Consider the following 16,000-nt stretch of genomic DNA (forward strand, 5'->3'; position numbering starts at 1 on the left):
CTGTTTCTTTTGTGAGCTGTCTATTTACTTGGTTTGATTTATGTGAGGAAAAAGAAACCAGATTTCTTCAAAAACTATAGAGTATTTTAAAATGTACTTAAGCTGCAGAGTTGTTTGCAGTGTTCACACTAAGGGAAAGGTCCCTAATCTATAATAACCTGTTGTGAATCAATTTTAAAATTATGGATGCCCTGATAACAAAGCAGTTCTTCCTCTGGCTTCATGCTTAGAGCATATAGTTTAAGACTGCAGTTTTTATGGATAAGTTAACTAGCTTCTCTTTTCAGTTCTATTTGAAATTACCTAAGAAATAGAAAATATTTGTAATCTTGTTTTAAAATAAGGAAGGAAGGAGGGAGTAAATAAACATGTGCTAAATACCTCATCTTCTAAGTCAGTCAGTTAATATAGTTGCATTTATTTGAGGCAGGAGGAGACATAATTCAGGTATTATAGTAATTTTAAAGATAATCACTAATAAGATGAAAATAGAATAAACACATCTAGATTCTTTGGTAGACCAAGAGAAATGAATTTGAGTAATATAACAAAAGAATAATAATAAAATAGAGAAACATAGTTTTTAAAAATATAAAATAATGTAGCAACTAAGACAGCACTAAATGGGCCAGGTATTCTGTTAATAAAAGAAAAAGGGTTATCTTTGAAGAACAAATATCCTACAAGCTGATGGAAGTAAAACATAAAGATGTGATCAAAAATATAAAAAGTCAAGCAAAAATTAAGCATCTTGGCAGTAAAAATGAGAAAAAACAAGTTTAAGGCAAAAGATCATTAACCAGCAGAAGGGATACTATATTGATGGCATGTACAAGTTAAAAGGAAAATATAACAATGATACTGTTATTTTGCCAAATTTTAGGTCATCTGATATCTAGATGAAGATGTATTTGCAAATCAAAGAGGAATGGACAAAAGTACAATTGTAGTGTGACGTTTTTGAAATTTTTCTGTCAGTGTTCTCTAGATCAAGGAGAAAAATGTAAACAAGAATATATAGAAATTAAACAGTATATGCAACATGATTGAAAATACATGTATTTTGAGCTCCAAGATAGAGGATATGAATTACTTCAAAATGATGATAGCTTAGGTTTCAAAGAACAACCAATTAATTTAACAGAGATGCAAACTACATATCTGACCATAATTTTAGTCACAGTAGAGTTTTTTAAATAATTTGATAGTCACATAACACCATCACTGTCCTTAGAAATGAAACAAAACAAAATACTTTTCTCAAAGGGGGTTATACTTATTATAATTACACAGTATTTCCTGGTCTCTGATTTGTAGCCATTGGTATACCCAAAGGCAAATGCAAAGCATTTGATTATTTTATGATTAACTAATGAGCAGTTACAACTAACAGGCAATATGTTAACTCCAGGAAATTAGAGTAAGGTCAACAAAATTGTTCTAAGGCAAAAAGGGAAAATTAATATGGAATAAGAGTAGAAATTCATAAAATAGAAAACATTAAATCAAGCAAATTAATGGTTATATTGCTTATATTAAAAGATCAATGCAACTGGTATACCTGATAAGGCAAATAAAAGAAAAAGAGGAAATAAAATATTAACATGCATGATATCACTATGTATATATTGTCATATTTCCAAATAGTAAAGAGAATAGTACCTATCTCATAGGTATGGGGTAATTTCTATGAAGATTAAATGATACAATATTTAATAGAACTGTTAGATTAGAGACTGATGCATAAGAAGCATATAGTAAATATTTACTTAGTGGTGAATATTAACTGCTTACTAGTAATAGTGCTAGTTGCATTACTACTTACTAGAAGTAGTATTAATATCATTGGTATTATTAAAATATTAGAATACAAAAAAAAGTATTTCATCATTAAGAATCTGGAGTCTATTATACAGAGTGAAGTAAGCCAGAAAGAAAAACACCAATACAGTATACTAACGCATATATATGAAATTTAGAAAGATGGTAGCAATAACCCTGTATGCGAGACAGCAAAAGAGACACAGATGTATTGAACAGTCTTTTGGACTCTGTGGGAGAGGGAGAGGGTAGGATGATTTGGGAGAATGGCATTGAAACCAGTCCAGCTTCGATGCATGATACAGGATGCTGGGGGCTGGTGCACTGGGACGACCCAGAGGGATGGTACAGGGAGGGAGGTGGGAAGAGGGTTCAGGATGAGGAACACGTGTACACCCATGGCAGATTCATGTTGATATATGGCAAAACCAATACAATATTGTAAAGTAGCCTCCAATTAAAATAAGTAAATTAAAAAAAAAAGAATGTGAAATACACAGTTTTCTTGGAAAATATAAATGACAAATAGAATTAGTATGTTTGAGTAGCTTCACAGTTATGGAGGGGAAAATGTAAACCAAGAAATAACCTATTACAGGCATAGGTCCCAACCATTTTCATGGGCAAATTCTTTAAAATTTTATTTAGAAATCTTTGATATTTGCTTTATTTTGAAATATAACTCTTTAAAGTACACTTTAAAATGCTCGGTAGAACAAATAGTAATAAAGCAAGTAGTCTTATCACTACTGTTCTGTCAAGAATAGACTGTGTGATCCTTCTCCCACTTCCGTGCACAGCACTCTTGCAAGGAGCTGCTGTATTGACCTTTTTGGTAATAAATGCTTAGCTTTTCTTTTTTGTTTTATGTCCTCTGTGTACACCCCCTGGACACTATGGTGTAGTTTTGCCTATTTTTGTAGGTTATATAAATGGAGTCTATATATAGTACATATCAGGAATGAGAAAATCCTGCTGACGTCATTGCTACTCCCAGAATAAAACAAAACATGATGAGACCTCCAGGGGAGACATAGGAAACTTTATTTAGAGACATTAAAGAATTCCTAATAAATGGATAACTGCTCCATGTTTATGGATTAGAAGAGTCAATATTGTAAAGACAGCAAAAGGAGAGTGCTAAACATTTCACCTTAAGTGAAATTGAGGAAGTTTTGTCCTAACATGCTAAGAATTTTTACCATGAATGAGTGTTGAGTTTTCTCAAACACTTTTTGCATCATTACAATGATCTTATAAATTTCTTCGTGAGATGATCTTATTCCTCTTTTATTTTATCAATGCAAACATATATGTTAATTTTCATATGTTACATCAGCCTGGTATTTCTGGAATTGTCTATATATGCTGCCTTTATTAATATTTTCTTTAGGATTTTTCCATTGTTTTTCATGAGTGAGATTTACTTGTATTTTTATCTTTCTTCTAACATCCTTTGTTGAGCTGTGTTGTTGTAAGGTTATGCTGTCCTGGTAAAATGAGTCAAGGAGGATTTTCTTTTTATTCTGTTCTCTGAAAGAATTTGTGTATGACTGAAAGTTTGTATTCTTTGAACTATCTTTCATGAAATTAATATTCCAGTGAGTGAATTTGACAATAAATAAGATAAATAAGTAAAATACGTAGTAAAACAGTGGTAAGTGCTAAGGTGAAAAAATACATATAACAGCAAAGGAGCTATGAAATGTTTGGGCAGAGTGTTGAAACTTCAGCTCCAGTGGCCAGAGAGTATCACCAACAAGATAATTACCAGTGAAGCGTTGGCAGAAAAGCACTGGCAAACAAATTCAGAGGTTCTAGGGCTGGCGAAACAGCAGGAAGATCATTGTGGCTGGAGGAGAGAACATGGCCAAGAGAGGGTAAGGCCGGGCTCTAGCCATAACATTTCAGACTGTTGGGTCATAGTGAACACTTTGGACCTTACCCTGAGATGGGAGGCCACTGGAGAGTTTAGAACAAAGGAATCACGTTGTCTGATCCACGTATTCACAACATATACTCTGCTAGTTTGTTGAATTTCTCGGGGATTTCTAGGAGAATTAGGGCCGAAGTGGGTCTACTAGCTAGGAGACCATTACAGTAATTCAAACAAGGATGATGGTAGCTTGGACCATGATGACAGCTGTTGGGGTGGTGAAAGTGAGGAAATTTTGTTTGAAGAGGTAGTAGGAATTGCTGACGGAGAGGGCAGTGGCAACCCACTCCAGTACTCTTGCCTGGGAAATCCCATGGACGGAGGAGCCTGGTGGGTCGGGACTCGACTGAGCGACTTCACTTTCACTTTTCACTGTCATGCACTGGAGAAGAAAATGGCAACTCACTCCAGTATTGTTGCCTGGAGAATCCCAGGGACGGGAGCCTGGTGGGCTGCCATCTCTGGGGTCTCACAGAGTCGGACACGACTGACATGACTTAGCAGCAGCAGCAGCAGGAATTGCTGACAGGTAATGAGGTAAAGTCTGGAAGAAAAGAGTCAAGAATGGATCCAAAGGTTTTTGTCTTGAGCAGCTAGAAGAATATATCAGTCATTACGGATTGGGAAGACATCAGGAAGAGCCCTTTCAGACAGGAAGCCCTTTCAGAAAGGAAGCCCTTTCAGAAAGGAAGATCAGACTCATGATTTGGGATGTTTTAATTGTGAGGATCAGCTCACAAGTAAACTCTTGAGGCCTCATTTTCCTTATCGTGAGATGGAAATAACCACCTTAGACTGACTGCTTTCCTCAAAAGTCGTGAGGATCAGCTAACGTGTATGCCAGGTTTTTTAAAAATAATACAGTACAATTCTGAGAATCTTAGCACAGGCTATGAGCACAGAATACAAGAAGAAATGAAAGAAAACAATTTGACAGATACATGGGGAGAAAATATACTCTGACTGTAAGTTGTACAGAGAGCCTTGTGAAGAAGCATTGCAGCTCAGTCTTGTGGGCCTGGAATAACACTGTCCATAGAACTCTCTGAAATGATGAAAACATTCCGTGATCTGTGTGCTTTCTCATACATTATCTGCTAGTCACATGTGGCTTAAGTGCTTGGCATGTGCAGGCACAAGTGGGGAAATGAATTTTTAACTGTGATTGACTTTAACTGATTAAACTTTCTGTATAGTCACACGTGGATAGCATCTACCGCATTAGTCAGGACAGGAAACCTTGGCAGTGATCCTGTTCTGTGCACCTATTAAATTACAGTCTGAGGTAGATTGTAATCAAATGTCAATTAAGTTACAGTCAGAGGTAGGTGGGGTTTATATTTGCCAAGAGTAAAATGGGTATTAAATTGTTTGATGAACAAAAGGTCAGAATCAGAAAATTGTTAACAGGAGGTACTCAGTGAGGAAACAACGTATCCAAAGGAGACTGTAAAAGCCGGTCATTCAGACTCATTGACCAGAAAGAAGTCTAGACATGCCAGCCTCAATGCTTTCTCAGTTCAGCTTTTGTTTTGCATCTTCTTTGCTGCCCGTCACAAAGTTCTCTTCACTGCTCTCAAGGTCAGAACTCTGGCTCTGATCTTCTGTTGTGAATCTCATCTGGGATTGGTGTATTCTCTTGTAAATGGATCAAAGATCTGTCTGCGAGGTCTTTTCTTCTTCTAACATTTTAGGAACTTTTAAGGAGATAGCTTGGCTTTCATGAGCTGCATTTCAGGAGTGATTTTGGGATCTGGATAACAAAGGGTTCTATAGCCAGCTGTCTCCACCTGTAACGTGGGAATTTCTCTCAGCATAATCAGTCCCTGAGTGGCCTTTCAAGGTCTGGGAGTCTTGGTCTGCCCTGGCCATTACTTTCTAGCTCAGAGATATTTTCCAGTAAGCGTGGAACAGTCAATTTGGTGTATTTCCATTTTATTTGTATGCACTAACCAGATTATTTTAAGGTTAGGTATTTTGGGAAACTAATTTGCAGGCTTATATTGTAATGATGAAGGCTTATTTCTCTTTTCATGGTTAATTTGTTCTATCATGTTTTGTGAAAGGTGGTTGGATACTGTCAACGTTTAAGAAGAAAAAGGACTTTCCTGGTGGTCCATTGGTTAAGACTCTATGCTTCCAGTGCCGGGGGCACAGGGTTGATCTCTCGTCGGGGAACTGAGATCACACATACCACTTGTTGCATTCAAAAAGAAAGAAATTGAAAAAAAATTAAAAAGGAAAAGAAGTGCTTGCCATTTTTTTTTTTTTTACTGTTTTCATCATTTACTGATATTGACTTCCATTTAGAAAATCACCTTTGTGAATATTATAGTGAGTAATGCTATGCTATGCTATGCTAAGTAACTTCAGTCGTGTCCGACTCTGTGTGACCCCATAGACGGCAGCCCACCAGGCTCCTCCGTCCCTGGGGTTTTCCAAGCAAGACCACTGGAGTGGGTTGCCATTTCCTTCTCCAGTGCATGAAAGTGAAAAGTAAAAGTGAAGTCGCTCAGTCATCTTCCAACTCTTCGCGACCCCATGGACTGCAGCCCACCAGGCTCCTCCATCCATGGGCTCCTCCAGGCAAGAGTACTGGAGTGGGTTGTCATTGCCTTCTCTGATAGTGAATAAACAGCTGGCTACATAGAGAAATACATGGAAATCTGTGTAAAATATTAAATGTACAGTGTGTTTCCTCTTGGGAAAATACATCTAAAGTAGAATGCCTAATTCCTGTCTTCACAGATTTTTAAATTTGCGATTATTCCAAAGATGGGAGGATGACAAAGTTAGGATATGACAAACTTAGTATCAGTTAGACCCTGTGGATTTCCCCCAGAAAGTAATAAGCGTAAAGTATAAATAAAAAGTTGATTTTATCATTTATAAGAGAAGAGCAAATGAATTGGCTGGTAAGCCAGATTAAGACAACTGATTTTAGAGTTGCTAATTCAAAAAGACACCTGCATCCCAGCATTCATTGTAGCACCCTTTACAGTAGCCAAGGCATGGAAGCAGCCATGACATCTACCAGCCAGTGAATGGATGCAGAATATGTGTATATACATACAAAAGAATGTTACTCAGACATAAAAAAGAATGGAATAATGCCATTTGAAGCAACTCTGATGGACCTAGAGATTGTCATAACAAGCAAAGAAAGCCAGAAAGAGGAAGACTAATACCACATGATATCACTTATATATGGAATCTAAAATATGGTACAAGAGAAACAGACTCATGGACGTAGAAAATAAACGTATGGTTACCAGATGGGAAAGCAGGTGAGGGAGTGGTAAATCAGGAGTGTGGGATTAGAAGCTGCACACTTTTGTACATAAAATAGGTAAAGAACGAGGTCCATAGCACAAGGAACTATGTTCATTATCCTGTAATAAACCGTAATGGAAAAGGATATGAAAAAGTATGTGTGTATAAAACTGAATCACTTTGCTATTCACCAGAAACAAGCTATACTTCAGTTCTTTAAAAAGCGAACAGTTTTCATTACATCATGAATTTTATTTGGGATTTTTGTTCTTTGAATGAATTTGGCTAGGGAAGAATTATAGGACTCTGGAGTAAATAGAACAGAATAAATAAAAAGGCACATAGCAAGTAAGAAAAATACCATTTTAGCTGGACTTCAGAATGTGAAATAGGTAATTTGGGAAAATCTGAGGTTTCTCCCCTTGTTATATGTCTGGGAACAAAGCTACATTTTACCATTTTCATTTGCAAAAGCAAACTATGTCTTGGACTCATACATCTAAACTAATAGACAGCTTGTATCATTTACATTTTACAAAGAGGTGAAACATTTGACTTCTGATACATAAAAATGTTTTTCATGTTTGTTTGTCCGTTTTTTTAAATAGAGTCCTGTGAAGATAAATCAGGTTAGCCTGGATGAAAGTGGAGAACACATGGGCGTATGTGCAGAGGATGGCAAGGTATGGGGATTGCCTGATCACATGGAAAGCGCTGCTCCAACCCCAGGGGCTGTGATGTAACCACTGCCAGGGCCTCGGAACAGCACTGTGCTTACTGGGTATCTGCATTCGGAGAACCTTGATTATTCTTTTCGGGTATCGGACTTACTCCTGATCGCTCATATTTAAAGTAAAATATATTTTGCGCTAATGTGCCTTAAGGAAAAGTAATTACAAGAATGTCAATAATGTAACTAGTATTAAGCTGATTAACAACTGTGGCAGGGGGACATGTCACCTTAATCATTACTGGCGTGCCACTTAGACTTCAGCGACTGGTCTGCAGTTCCTGCAAGACAGTGGTTTAATGCTTTTCTGCCATAAATCCACAAAATTGGATTTTGTGGGCATGATTTCTGTGGGCTGGTGGTTTTCATTTTCACACACCAGTTATGAATGTTTCTCTTGAATTATAGAATCTTTTGATAAGCAGTCATAGTTTATCAGAAGAATAAAGTGTCTTGGAATGGCTGCATTAAATAAATGTAAAATCAATATATGTACAGTTTTCTAAAAACCTGGCCCCCACTTCCTCAACCAAGGACATACATCATTTGTGCAGTGTATAACTAACAATTATCAGTGCTTCTTGCTGATGTTGAGCTGTGACATTTAGTGGTTGTGGTGATTGATTTTCCACTTACAAGAATGTCTTTTTTGTTTTTCAGTCAATGGAAGGCTTTTCTAATGTTGGCTTGCAATGATAAAATTCTAATGCACAGTGTATTTAAGCTACTCTTCTGAAATAACAGTTTAAGAAGAGAATGCATTAAGAATCATTACAGAACCTTACATATTCTTGCCTGCATACAGCAGATTTCCTAATCTAATTTTATGTTTCTTTATGTGATCTAAATTCAGTGGTCCATTAGGATGAGTAAATTAAAAACAATGTACTCAATATAAAAGATTTATACCCATTTAATCTGTTAACAGAAGAAAAATGAAGTCTTCTTGACATACATGAATGCATTTTGATGTATCTAAGCCTAACGTTGCCCAAAGAGTCTTCTGAAAGTCATTGGAACACTTGTGCTTTTCAGAAAGCATTATCAAATTTCACAGTACTTGCTGAAATTCTGAAATGAACCAGACTGTCAAAAGAGCGATAAGGGAAGAGTTGGTTTGTGCAGAAATTGAGAATTATCCAAACCGTTGAAACATTCTGTATTGATAATAAAAGATTATCTTCATTTTTGTTTTCTGAAAGGTAAGGGGGAATTCCTTCTGGGTTAATATCAATTTAATTGTTGAGGGAGAATATTGTTTTTGAATTGTAAGAGAACTTTTAAGAAGCTACTTCATTGAAGAATTTTCAGAGTTCTAAATTTTGAAGAAGAATTATTTGATATGGTGAAGTGGGCTATTTTAACTACTGTGTCTGGTGAATAATGAGATAACCCTCAGATATCTCCTGGTGCACTTCTGGGCAAACACCTCTGTTTTCCTATTTTAGTCAGATTTGTAGCTGTCATATTGTGCTGTAGACCCATGGTGCATTTTTTTTTTTAAACAACTTTCCTTTTTGGCAGGGCTGGGTCTTCGCTGATGCGTGGGCTTTGCTCTCGTTGTGGCCAGCAGGGGCTACTCTCTAGTTGCGTGAAGCAGCCATTGCGGTGGCTTCTCCTCTTGTGGTGTCAGGGCTCAGTGGTTGCGTTTCCCAGGCTCTAGAGCACAGGCTCAGTAGCTGTGGTTCACAGGCTTAGCTGCTCCGTGCCATGTGGGATCTTCCCAGACCAGGGACTGAACCTGCGTTGAACCCAACCGTCTTCTGCATCGGCAGGCAACTTCTTTACCATTGAGCCACCAGGGAAGCCCCCGTGATGCATTTTTAAACATAGTTTTCTCATATATTTTACCAGCATTGATAGACTTGAAAAGAAATACTTCAGTGCACATAGTTAATGAAACCTAGCCCTCACCCTGGGTTAGTCAGTATTGTGAAAACTGAGGAGCTAATAAAAGCATGATCTGGTAAAGTGGTTAGTAATGATAGCAATGTAAAGATTATTAAAACTATCAACTCCAGATATCTAGATCTCGTGCATCTTTAAATGGCTGTTGTGGTTTTTCTTTCTTTAGTGTGTTAGGATTTCTAGAAAAATCATTGCCTTCTATTTCAGAGATGACTCTTCATATTTGTATTCAGTTTTAAAGTCCTAATTCTAACAGTTCTTTAAAATTTACTCTGTGTATTCAGCTGGTGCTCATTTCTAATCTTTTACTTCAGGACTTTTTTACCTTTGAGTTCCAAATTTTGAAATACAGTCACACATAGAATATGTGTGATACTGGTATACATTTTTAGGTAACTTTCAGGATAAATACATACAAGGTTTATTTTCTGATCTCTTGCCTGTGTTGTCTTCACATATAAACTAGAATTAATGTAATATAGAATTCTAGGTTGAACTGTTTTCTCTCAAAGCTTTGGAGACCCTGCTCTCTTTTGTCTAACCTTTATTTTCATAGACATGTCAGAGGCCAGCCTACTTTGTTCTTTCACAAAACCTTTTTAAATTTTTTTTGTCCTGCCTTGGAGCTCAGACTTATCATAATAACAACAACAATACCATCACCAACAACAACGAACAGCCCTTGTAATTCAGTTTGCTAAGTTAATGTCTTGTTCAGGTCTATTTTCATTCATTTTGTCTGAAAGAGAGTTAGTCCTTTTGATCTATATACTGAAGTATTGTTTTCATTTCAGGAAAGTTGACTTCAGTCCTGATTTTGATTATTGCTGCAGTTCCATGTGTTTTCATTTCTTCAAAGAAACTCAATAACACTGAGGCTGGAGGCGGTATCGCACAGAGGCTAAGAGCTTCGCTTTGCACCGCACCTGCCCAGGCTCCATTCCCACTCTGCTCTGTTAGGTCAGGGATGTTCCCTGACCCCCAACCCCCTCCACTGACTCAGCTGGGCAGTGGGCGCAGTGCGAGGCCTGAATGGGGATGTGGCAGAGCCGATTTGAGGTGTGTGGGAAATCCTCAGATCTTTTTGCTTTATTTTGATAACCTTTTTCTTAAACATTGTGGTCTGGCCTCTTCCCCTCCCGCGCTGTTGTGCATCACCTCTTCAAGGTACAAGAATGAATGGATAAGTCCTATTCACCCTTCTCTTTCGAAAATATATTGTAAGAAACCTTGGCCATGTTTTGTCATACACACATAGACACGCAGACACACACATGTGCTTTGCTTTCTCATGGTTTTTATTGTCTCATTTCTCTGAAGTCAGGGAGAGTTTCTCTTCTTGTTTGGTCCCTTGGCTGATATGCTTTGCTTCCAATGTCCGTGTTGCTTTCTGGAGTAGAGTTTTATTCTGTTGGGCCTTTTTAATTTTCCTGAACTCTTTCGATCTCTCTCAGCTCTTTTCATGTCAGCCTGATGTATGTTTAATTTTCAAAACCAAAATGATGACTCCTTGTGTCATGAGAAGTCTTAGCTCTTCACGTATTAGAGGTCTTAAGAGTATTAGAGATCAAATGGCTGGGAGTGGAATTATCCTGCCACGCTTGAGCTGTGTATTGTCAGCTAAGTGCTTCAGCCCTCTCTGGGCTTCAACCTGTTTTCCTCCTCTGTAAAAGGGGGTAGTAATGATTATTGCTGTGTTAATCATTAAGGGAAATTAGTTAGTTGATATGTGTCAGTAGTTTGGAATAGTATCTGAAATAGAAGGCACAGGTAGTCATTGTCGGTAGTTATCATCATCACCATCCTTTTCTTCTGCTCCAGATTCATAGAGGTCTCTTCTTATTGAAGTCAACAGTCTTGTAGTTTTTTTTTGTTGTTGTTGTTGTTACTGTTAACACTAGCCCCCTCCCCACCCCATACCACTTGGCATGTGGGATTTTAGTTCCCTGCCCAGGGATCGAACCTACACCCCCTGAGTAGAAGCACAGCGTCTTAACCACTGGACTACCAGGAAAATCTCTATTAAAACATTTTTTTTAAAGCATGGTTTTTCTCCCTTGGAGTCCTTGAAATTGCGTTCTGCCTCATTCTTTTTATAGATCCTGTGTATGTTTTTGTTACTCTTGTATCCATTCCAAAACAAGGAGACAAGCTCTTTCTGAACCGCAGTTAGCAAACAGATTCAGTGTCCACTTGCTCTGAGCCCTGCTTGTTATCCTTCTTGGTGTTATCCTGCTGGGTGTTGTAGAATCACACATCAGTTCCACACAGGGTCCAGTTAACGAGCTCCATTTCCTCTGCTTGGAAGTATCCAGTTAAGGCAATTCCTCCAGTGAACTGAGATCCTCGCCTGTCTTCTCTCCTGGGTCTCTTAACACCCTCCATGGGTAGAGAATATGAAAAACTGCCATCTCCCCTGTGAGGGTCCCTCCAGCCAGACGGAATTACAGCCTATGTGTTCACTCCTGTTTAATGCTTGACCAGTTGCTGTTGGAAGCTTGGGTTTGGGGGGCTGTTACAGTGAAGTACCAGCTGAGAGCGTTTCCTGGCCCTCCGGCCACCCTCCTCACAGTTTCTCTGTGTCAGGTGGCCAGTCGCCCAGTGTTCTGGTTGGCAGATACAGAGAAGTCTGTGCTAGAGTGGAGACATAGACACCTTCCTGATTGTTTCATGAGGGTAGGGTTTCTGTTTTTCTGGCGGTAAATACATAGCACATACCTTTTGTGGTCCTCATGTTGCTCTGGGTTTGTAGTTAAAGAGAAATACTCTAGGTCTTTGCAGTAGATTGACTATAAGACAGATTGTTCTGATTTTTCTTTTTCTCATTAGGTATTTTTGTGACAAGTTGGGAGAAGTTGTCAGGGCTGCTATAGGAAATACGCTTATCAAAAGGATCCTTTCAATTTTAACCTTTAAATATGATTCTTTTCTCAGGCAAGATCTTCCTAAAAGCCAGATCTCTCCAGGCAATCATTCAGTGGATTTCTTTTCACAGTGTGATACTCACTGAGAAAATTTTTTAAAAAAGAGAGGAAATGAATGAGAATCATTTTGGGTTTTGTTAGCTTTAGTAGTGTAAGTTGTGACCTACTAGTTTGGGTGTCACGTTAGTGAAATTAACCAAAATAGCAAAGGTTTTACAATTCACCCTGCTCCAGTAGTCATGTATGGATGTGAGAGTTGGACTGTGAAGAAGGCAGAGCACCGAAGAATTGATGCTTTTGAACTGTGGTGTTGGAGAAGACTCTTGAGAGTCCCTTGGACTGCAAGGAGATCCAACCAGTCCATTCTGAAGGAGATCAGCCCTGGGATTTCTTTGGAAGGAATGATGCTAAAGCTGAAACTCCAGTACTTTGGCCACCTCATGCGAAGAGTTGACTCATTGGAAAAGACTCTGATGTTGGGAGGGATTGAGGGCAGGAGGAGAAGGGGATGACAGAGGATGAGATGGCTGGATGGCATCACTGACTCGATGGACGTGAATCTGAGTGAACTCCGGGAGTTGGTGATGGACAGGGAGGCCTGGGATGCTGCGATTCATGAGGTCGCAAAGAGTCGGACATGACTGAGCAACTGAACTGAACTGATACTGATATCAAGTTTATGACATTTGTTTTGAGACATTTCAGTGTTTTTCATCCTGAAAGAGAAAATAAGGACAGTTGAGGAAAATGTTACTCAGTTAAGTGTAGAAATAGAGACTAACCTAAGAGGGATTTCCTTGGTGGCCCAGTGGTTAAGACTTTGCCTTCCACTGCAGGGGGTGTGGGTTTGATCCTTGGTCAGGCAGCTAGGATCCCGCATGCCTCACGGTCAAAAAAACAAAACATGGAAGTGAAGCAGTATTGTAATAGATTCAATAAAGACTTAAAAATGATCCACATAAAAAATCTTAAAAAAAAAAAAAAAAAAGACAGTGAGAAGCACTAACCTAAGAGTTGTAGTCTTGCTCATCACCTTCAGCAAACACCCCTCCAGTCTCTGTAGTAGGTACAATAGTGACATTTTGCTTCTGACTAGTTCTCAAGGGCAGTTCTGAGTGTCAGCCTGTTTGCTAAGAACTTGATGACTTGTTTTCTTATTCTACTTATTCCTTCTTCCGTCAGTCAGTCAGTTCAGTTGCTCAGTCGTGTCCAGCTGTTTGCAACCCCATGAACTGCAGCACGCCAGGTTTATCACCAACTCCCGGGGTTTACCCAAACTCATGTCCATTGAGTTGGTGATGCCATCCAGCCATCTCATCCTCTGTTGTCCCCTTCTCCTCCTGCCTTCTTACTCTACTATTCCTTCTTACTCGACTGTTATATCTTCATACAAATTCATAATTGTTTTGTTGTTGGATTCATAATTTTTACCCATGGAAATTTGTATTTTAGTTCTCCCCATAAGGTTCACAATATTTGTAATATTTGCTCACTTACTGATACCTCAGTCTTTTTTCAGCAGTCCCATATTTGTTTACAGCATGTGTTCTTTTTCCCACAATAAAAATCACTTAACTTTTGTTCTTCAAATCTATCCTATTATAGGTAGAAGGAAGTTTGTCCATTTGTCTGCTGCATTTAATTGCAACTTCTTTGGTAGCATTGTCTGATTCATAGCCTGATACTCCCTTTCACTTTATTTTGGCGAATATTTGAGGCATTTGAATTTTTTTCCAATCTTGCTTTTCTTACACTTCGTATGGAAAGATACCTTCTTTATTTACAAATTTTGGACTAGCTCCTATAATGACGGTATATAGAAGAATAGAGCTTGTAATAGTCTTCCTGATTTTTACGACTTTAGACAAGTTGTTTATTTTGGTGATTCAGTGGTAAACAATCCACCTGCCAGTGCAAGAGACATGGCTTCATTCCCTGGAGGAAGTGGGAACCCACTCCAGTATTCTTGCCTGGAAAATCCCATGAACGGAGAGAGGAGCCTGGCAGTCTATTGTCCGTGAGGTCACAAAAGAGTTGCACATGACTCAGTGACTGAACATCAACAAAGGTGTTTGCTTTCATCCCCAGCAGTCTTGCTATAAGGGTCAAATGAGGGAGAGCAAGATTTTTAGTCCTAGTTACATACCATGAATTATGAACCTTTAAAAATACAGTTTTAAAGGTATTTCTTCTCATTTTGAAGTCCATAAGGATAGTTTAATTCAGAGTAAAATTTCTTAAAGAACCAGAATGATACTGACCATTTCAGTAGAAACCTTTTTCAGAAGATTGTTTCCCTGCCTAGTTTGAGAAAACTGAGAAATGGCATGACTTCTTTGAGGAGATGTTATCAAAATACACTTTGCCACTGGAATCTTAGTCTCACATAGTTGTAACCAAGACTTCCCTATAGGTTAAAATTGAATCAAATTACAGCTAAAATAATAATAATAATAATAGATTTAGAGCTCAGGGGACCATTTAGACATTTCTAGATAGAAATTGACTACTATGAGTGAAATAAATACATTCACCTGAAAAAATACGTATTTTATCCCACCAAAAAGTTTAATTTGTCAAGGATGGGGTCTGGCCATTAGTATCCGGGGATCTTAACCATGTAGTCCAATCAGAACCACTGAAGTAAGGTGTGTGGAAGCATTTTGAGGTCCAAGTTATTAGCTGGAGTATAAGATGTAACACAGGACCATGCTGTGATATAGTTGGAGTGAATAGAAGTAGCTTTATGTTAGAAGAATATAAACTTCCTGGAGTACTATGGAAATCTACTGATGTAATTTTAGTAAGTTGACCCCCTTGTTCATTTAGTCTATTAAGATCCAGGTGATACAGTACCTGTCTTACTTTGAGCCTGTTTTCTTGGATTCTTTGGGCTCATTCACATTCAGCTTCCTTGGGCAGAGTAAAACCTTGCATATAATGCTATTCTTTTGAGCTTCTCAACCACCATTTTTTAAGAAGTTCAGCGTACCCTGTGCTTAACTGCTGAGTCACATGTGACTCTTTACAGCTTCATGGACTGTAGCCCGCCAGGGTGCTCTGCCACAGAATTCCCCAGGCAAGAATACTGGAGTGGTTGCTATGCCCTCTTCCAGGGGATCTTCCCAACCCAGGAATAGAACCCATGTTGTTGCATCTCCTGAGTTTCTAGGTGGATTCTATAGCAGTGAGCCACCTGGTGCTTATATGTAAAACTTGAGCCAGTGCCCTCTGAATGATGAGCAGCATGGTGGTGGTGGGGCCTGCATGTATTCGCTATGTTGAGAATACATTTTATCAGACTACCTCAGAGTAGATCATATCCTCTTGGCATTACATTCTATGATGTATTATTCTTGGAACCCAAAGAGCATTCTTGGCCTAAGAGTATAAACACAGGAGTCACAA

The 16,000-nt window shown here is 38.4% G+C and overlaps 1 protein-coding gene across 2 annotated transcripts in view; it reads left to right on the forward strand.

Moving 5' to 3' along the window:
* Positions 1–16,000, forward strand: part of VPS41 (VPS41 subunit of HOPS complex) — a 197,803-nt gene that overhangs the window by 85,194 nt on the left and 96,609 nt on the right. The window contains exon 5 of one of the 2 annotated variants that reach the window (XM_068972619.1): positions 7,639–7,713. The exons of the other annotated variant lie outside the window; for it this stretch is intronic. Coding sequence (XP_068828720.1) covers positions 7,639–7,713 — 75 coding nt within the window. The remainder of the gene's footprint in view (positions 1–7,638; positions 7,714–16,000) is intronic. 2 annotated transcript variants of the gene reach the window in all.

This window comes from Capricornis sumatraensis, chromosome 5 (genome assembly GCF_032405125.1).
Source record: "Capricornis sumatraensis isolate serow.1 chromosome 5, serow.2, whole genome shotgun sequence".
Lineage (NCBI taxonomy): Eukaryota > Metazoa > Chordata > Mammalia > Artiodactyla > Bovidae > Capricornis > Capricornis sumatraensis.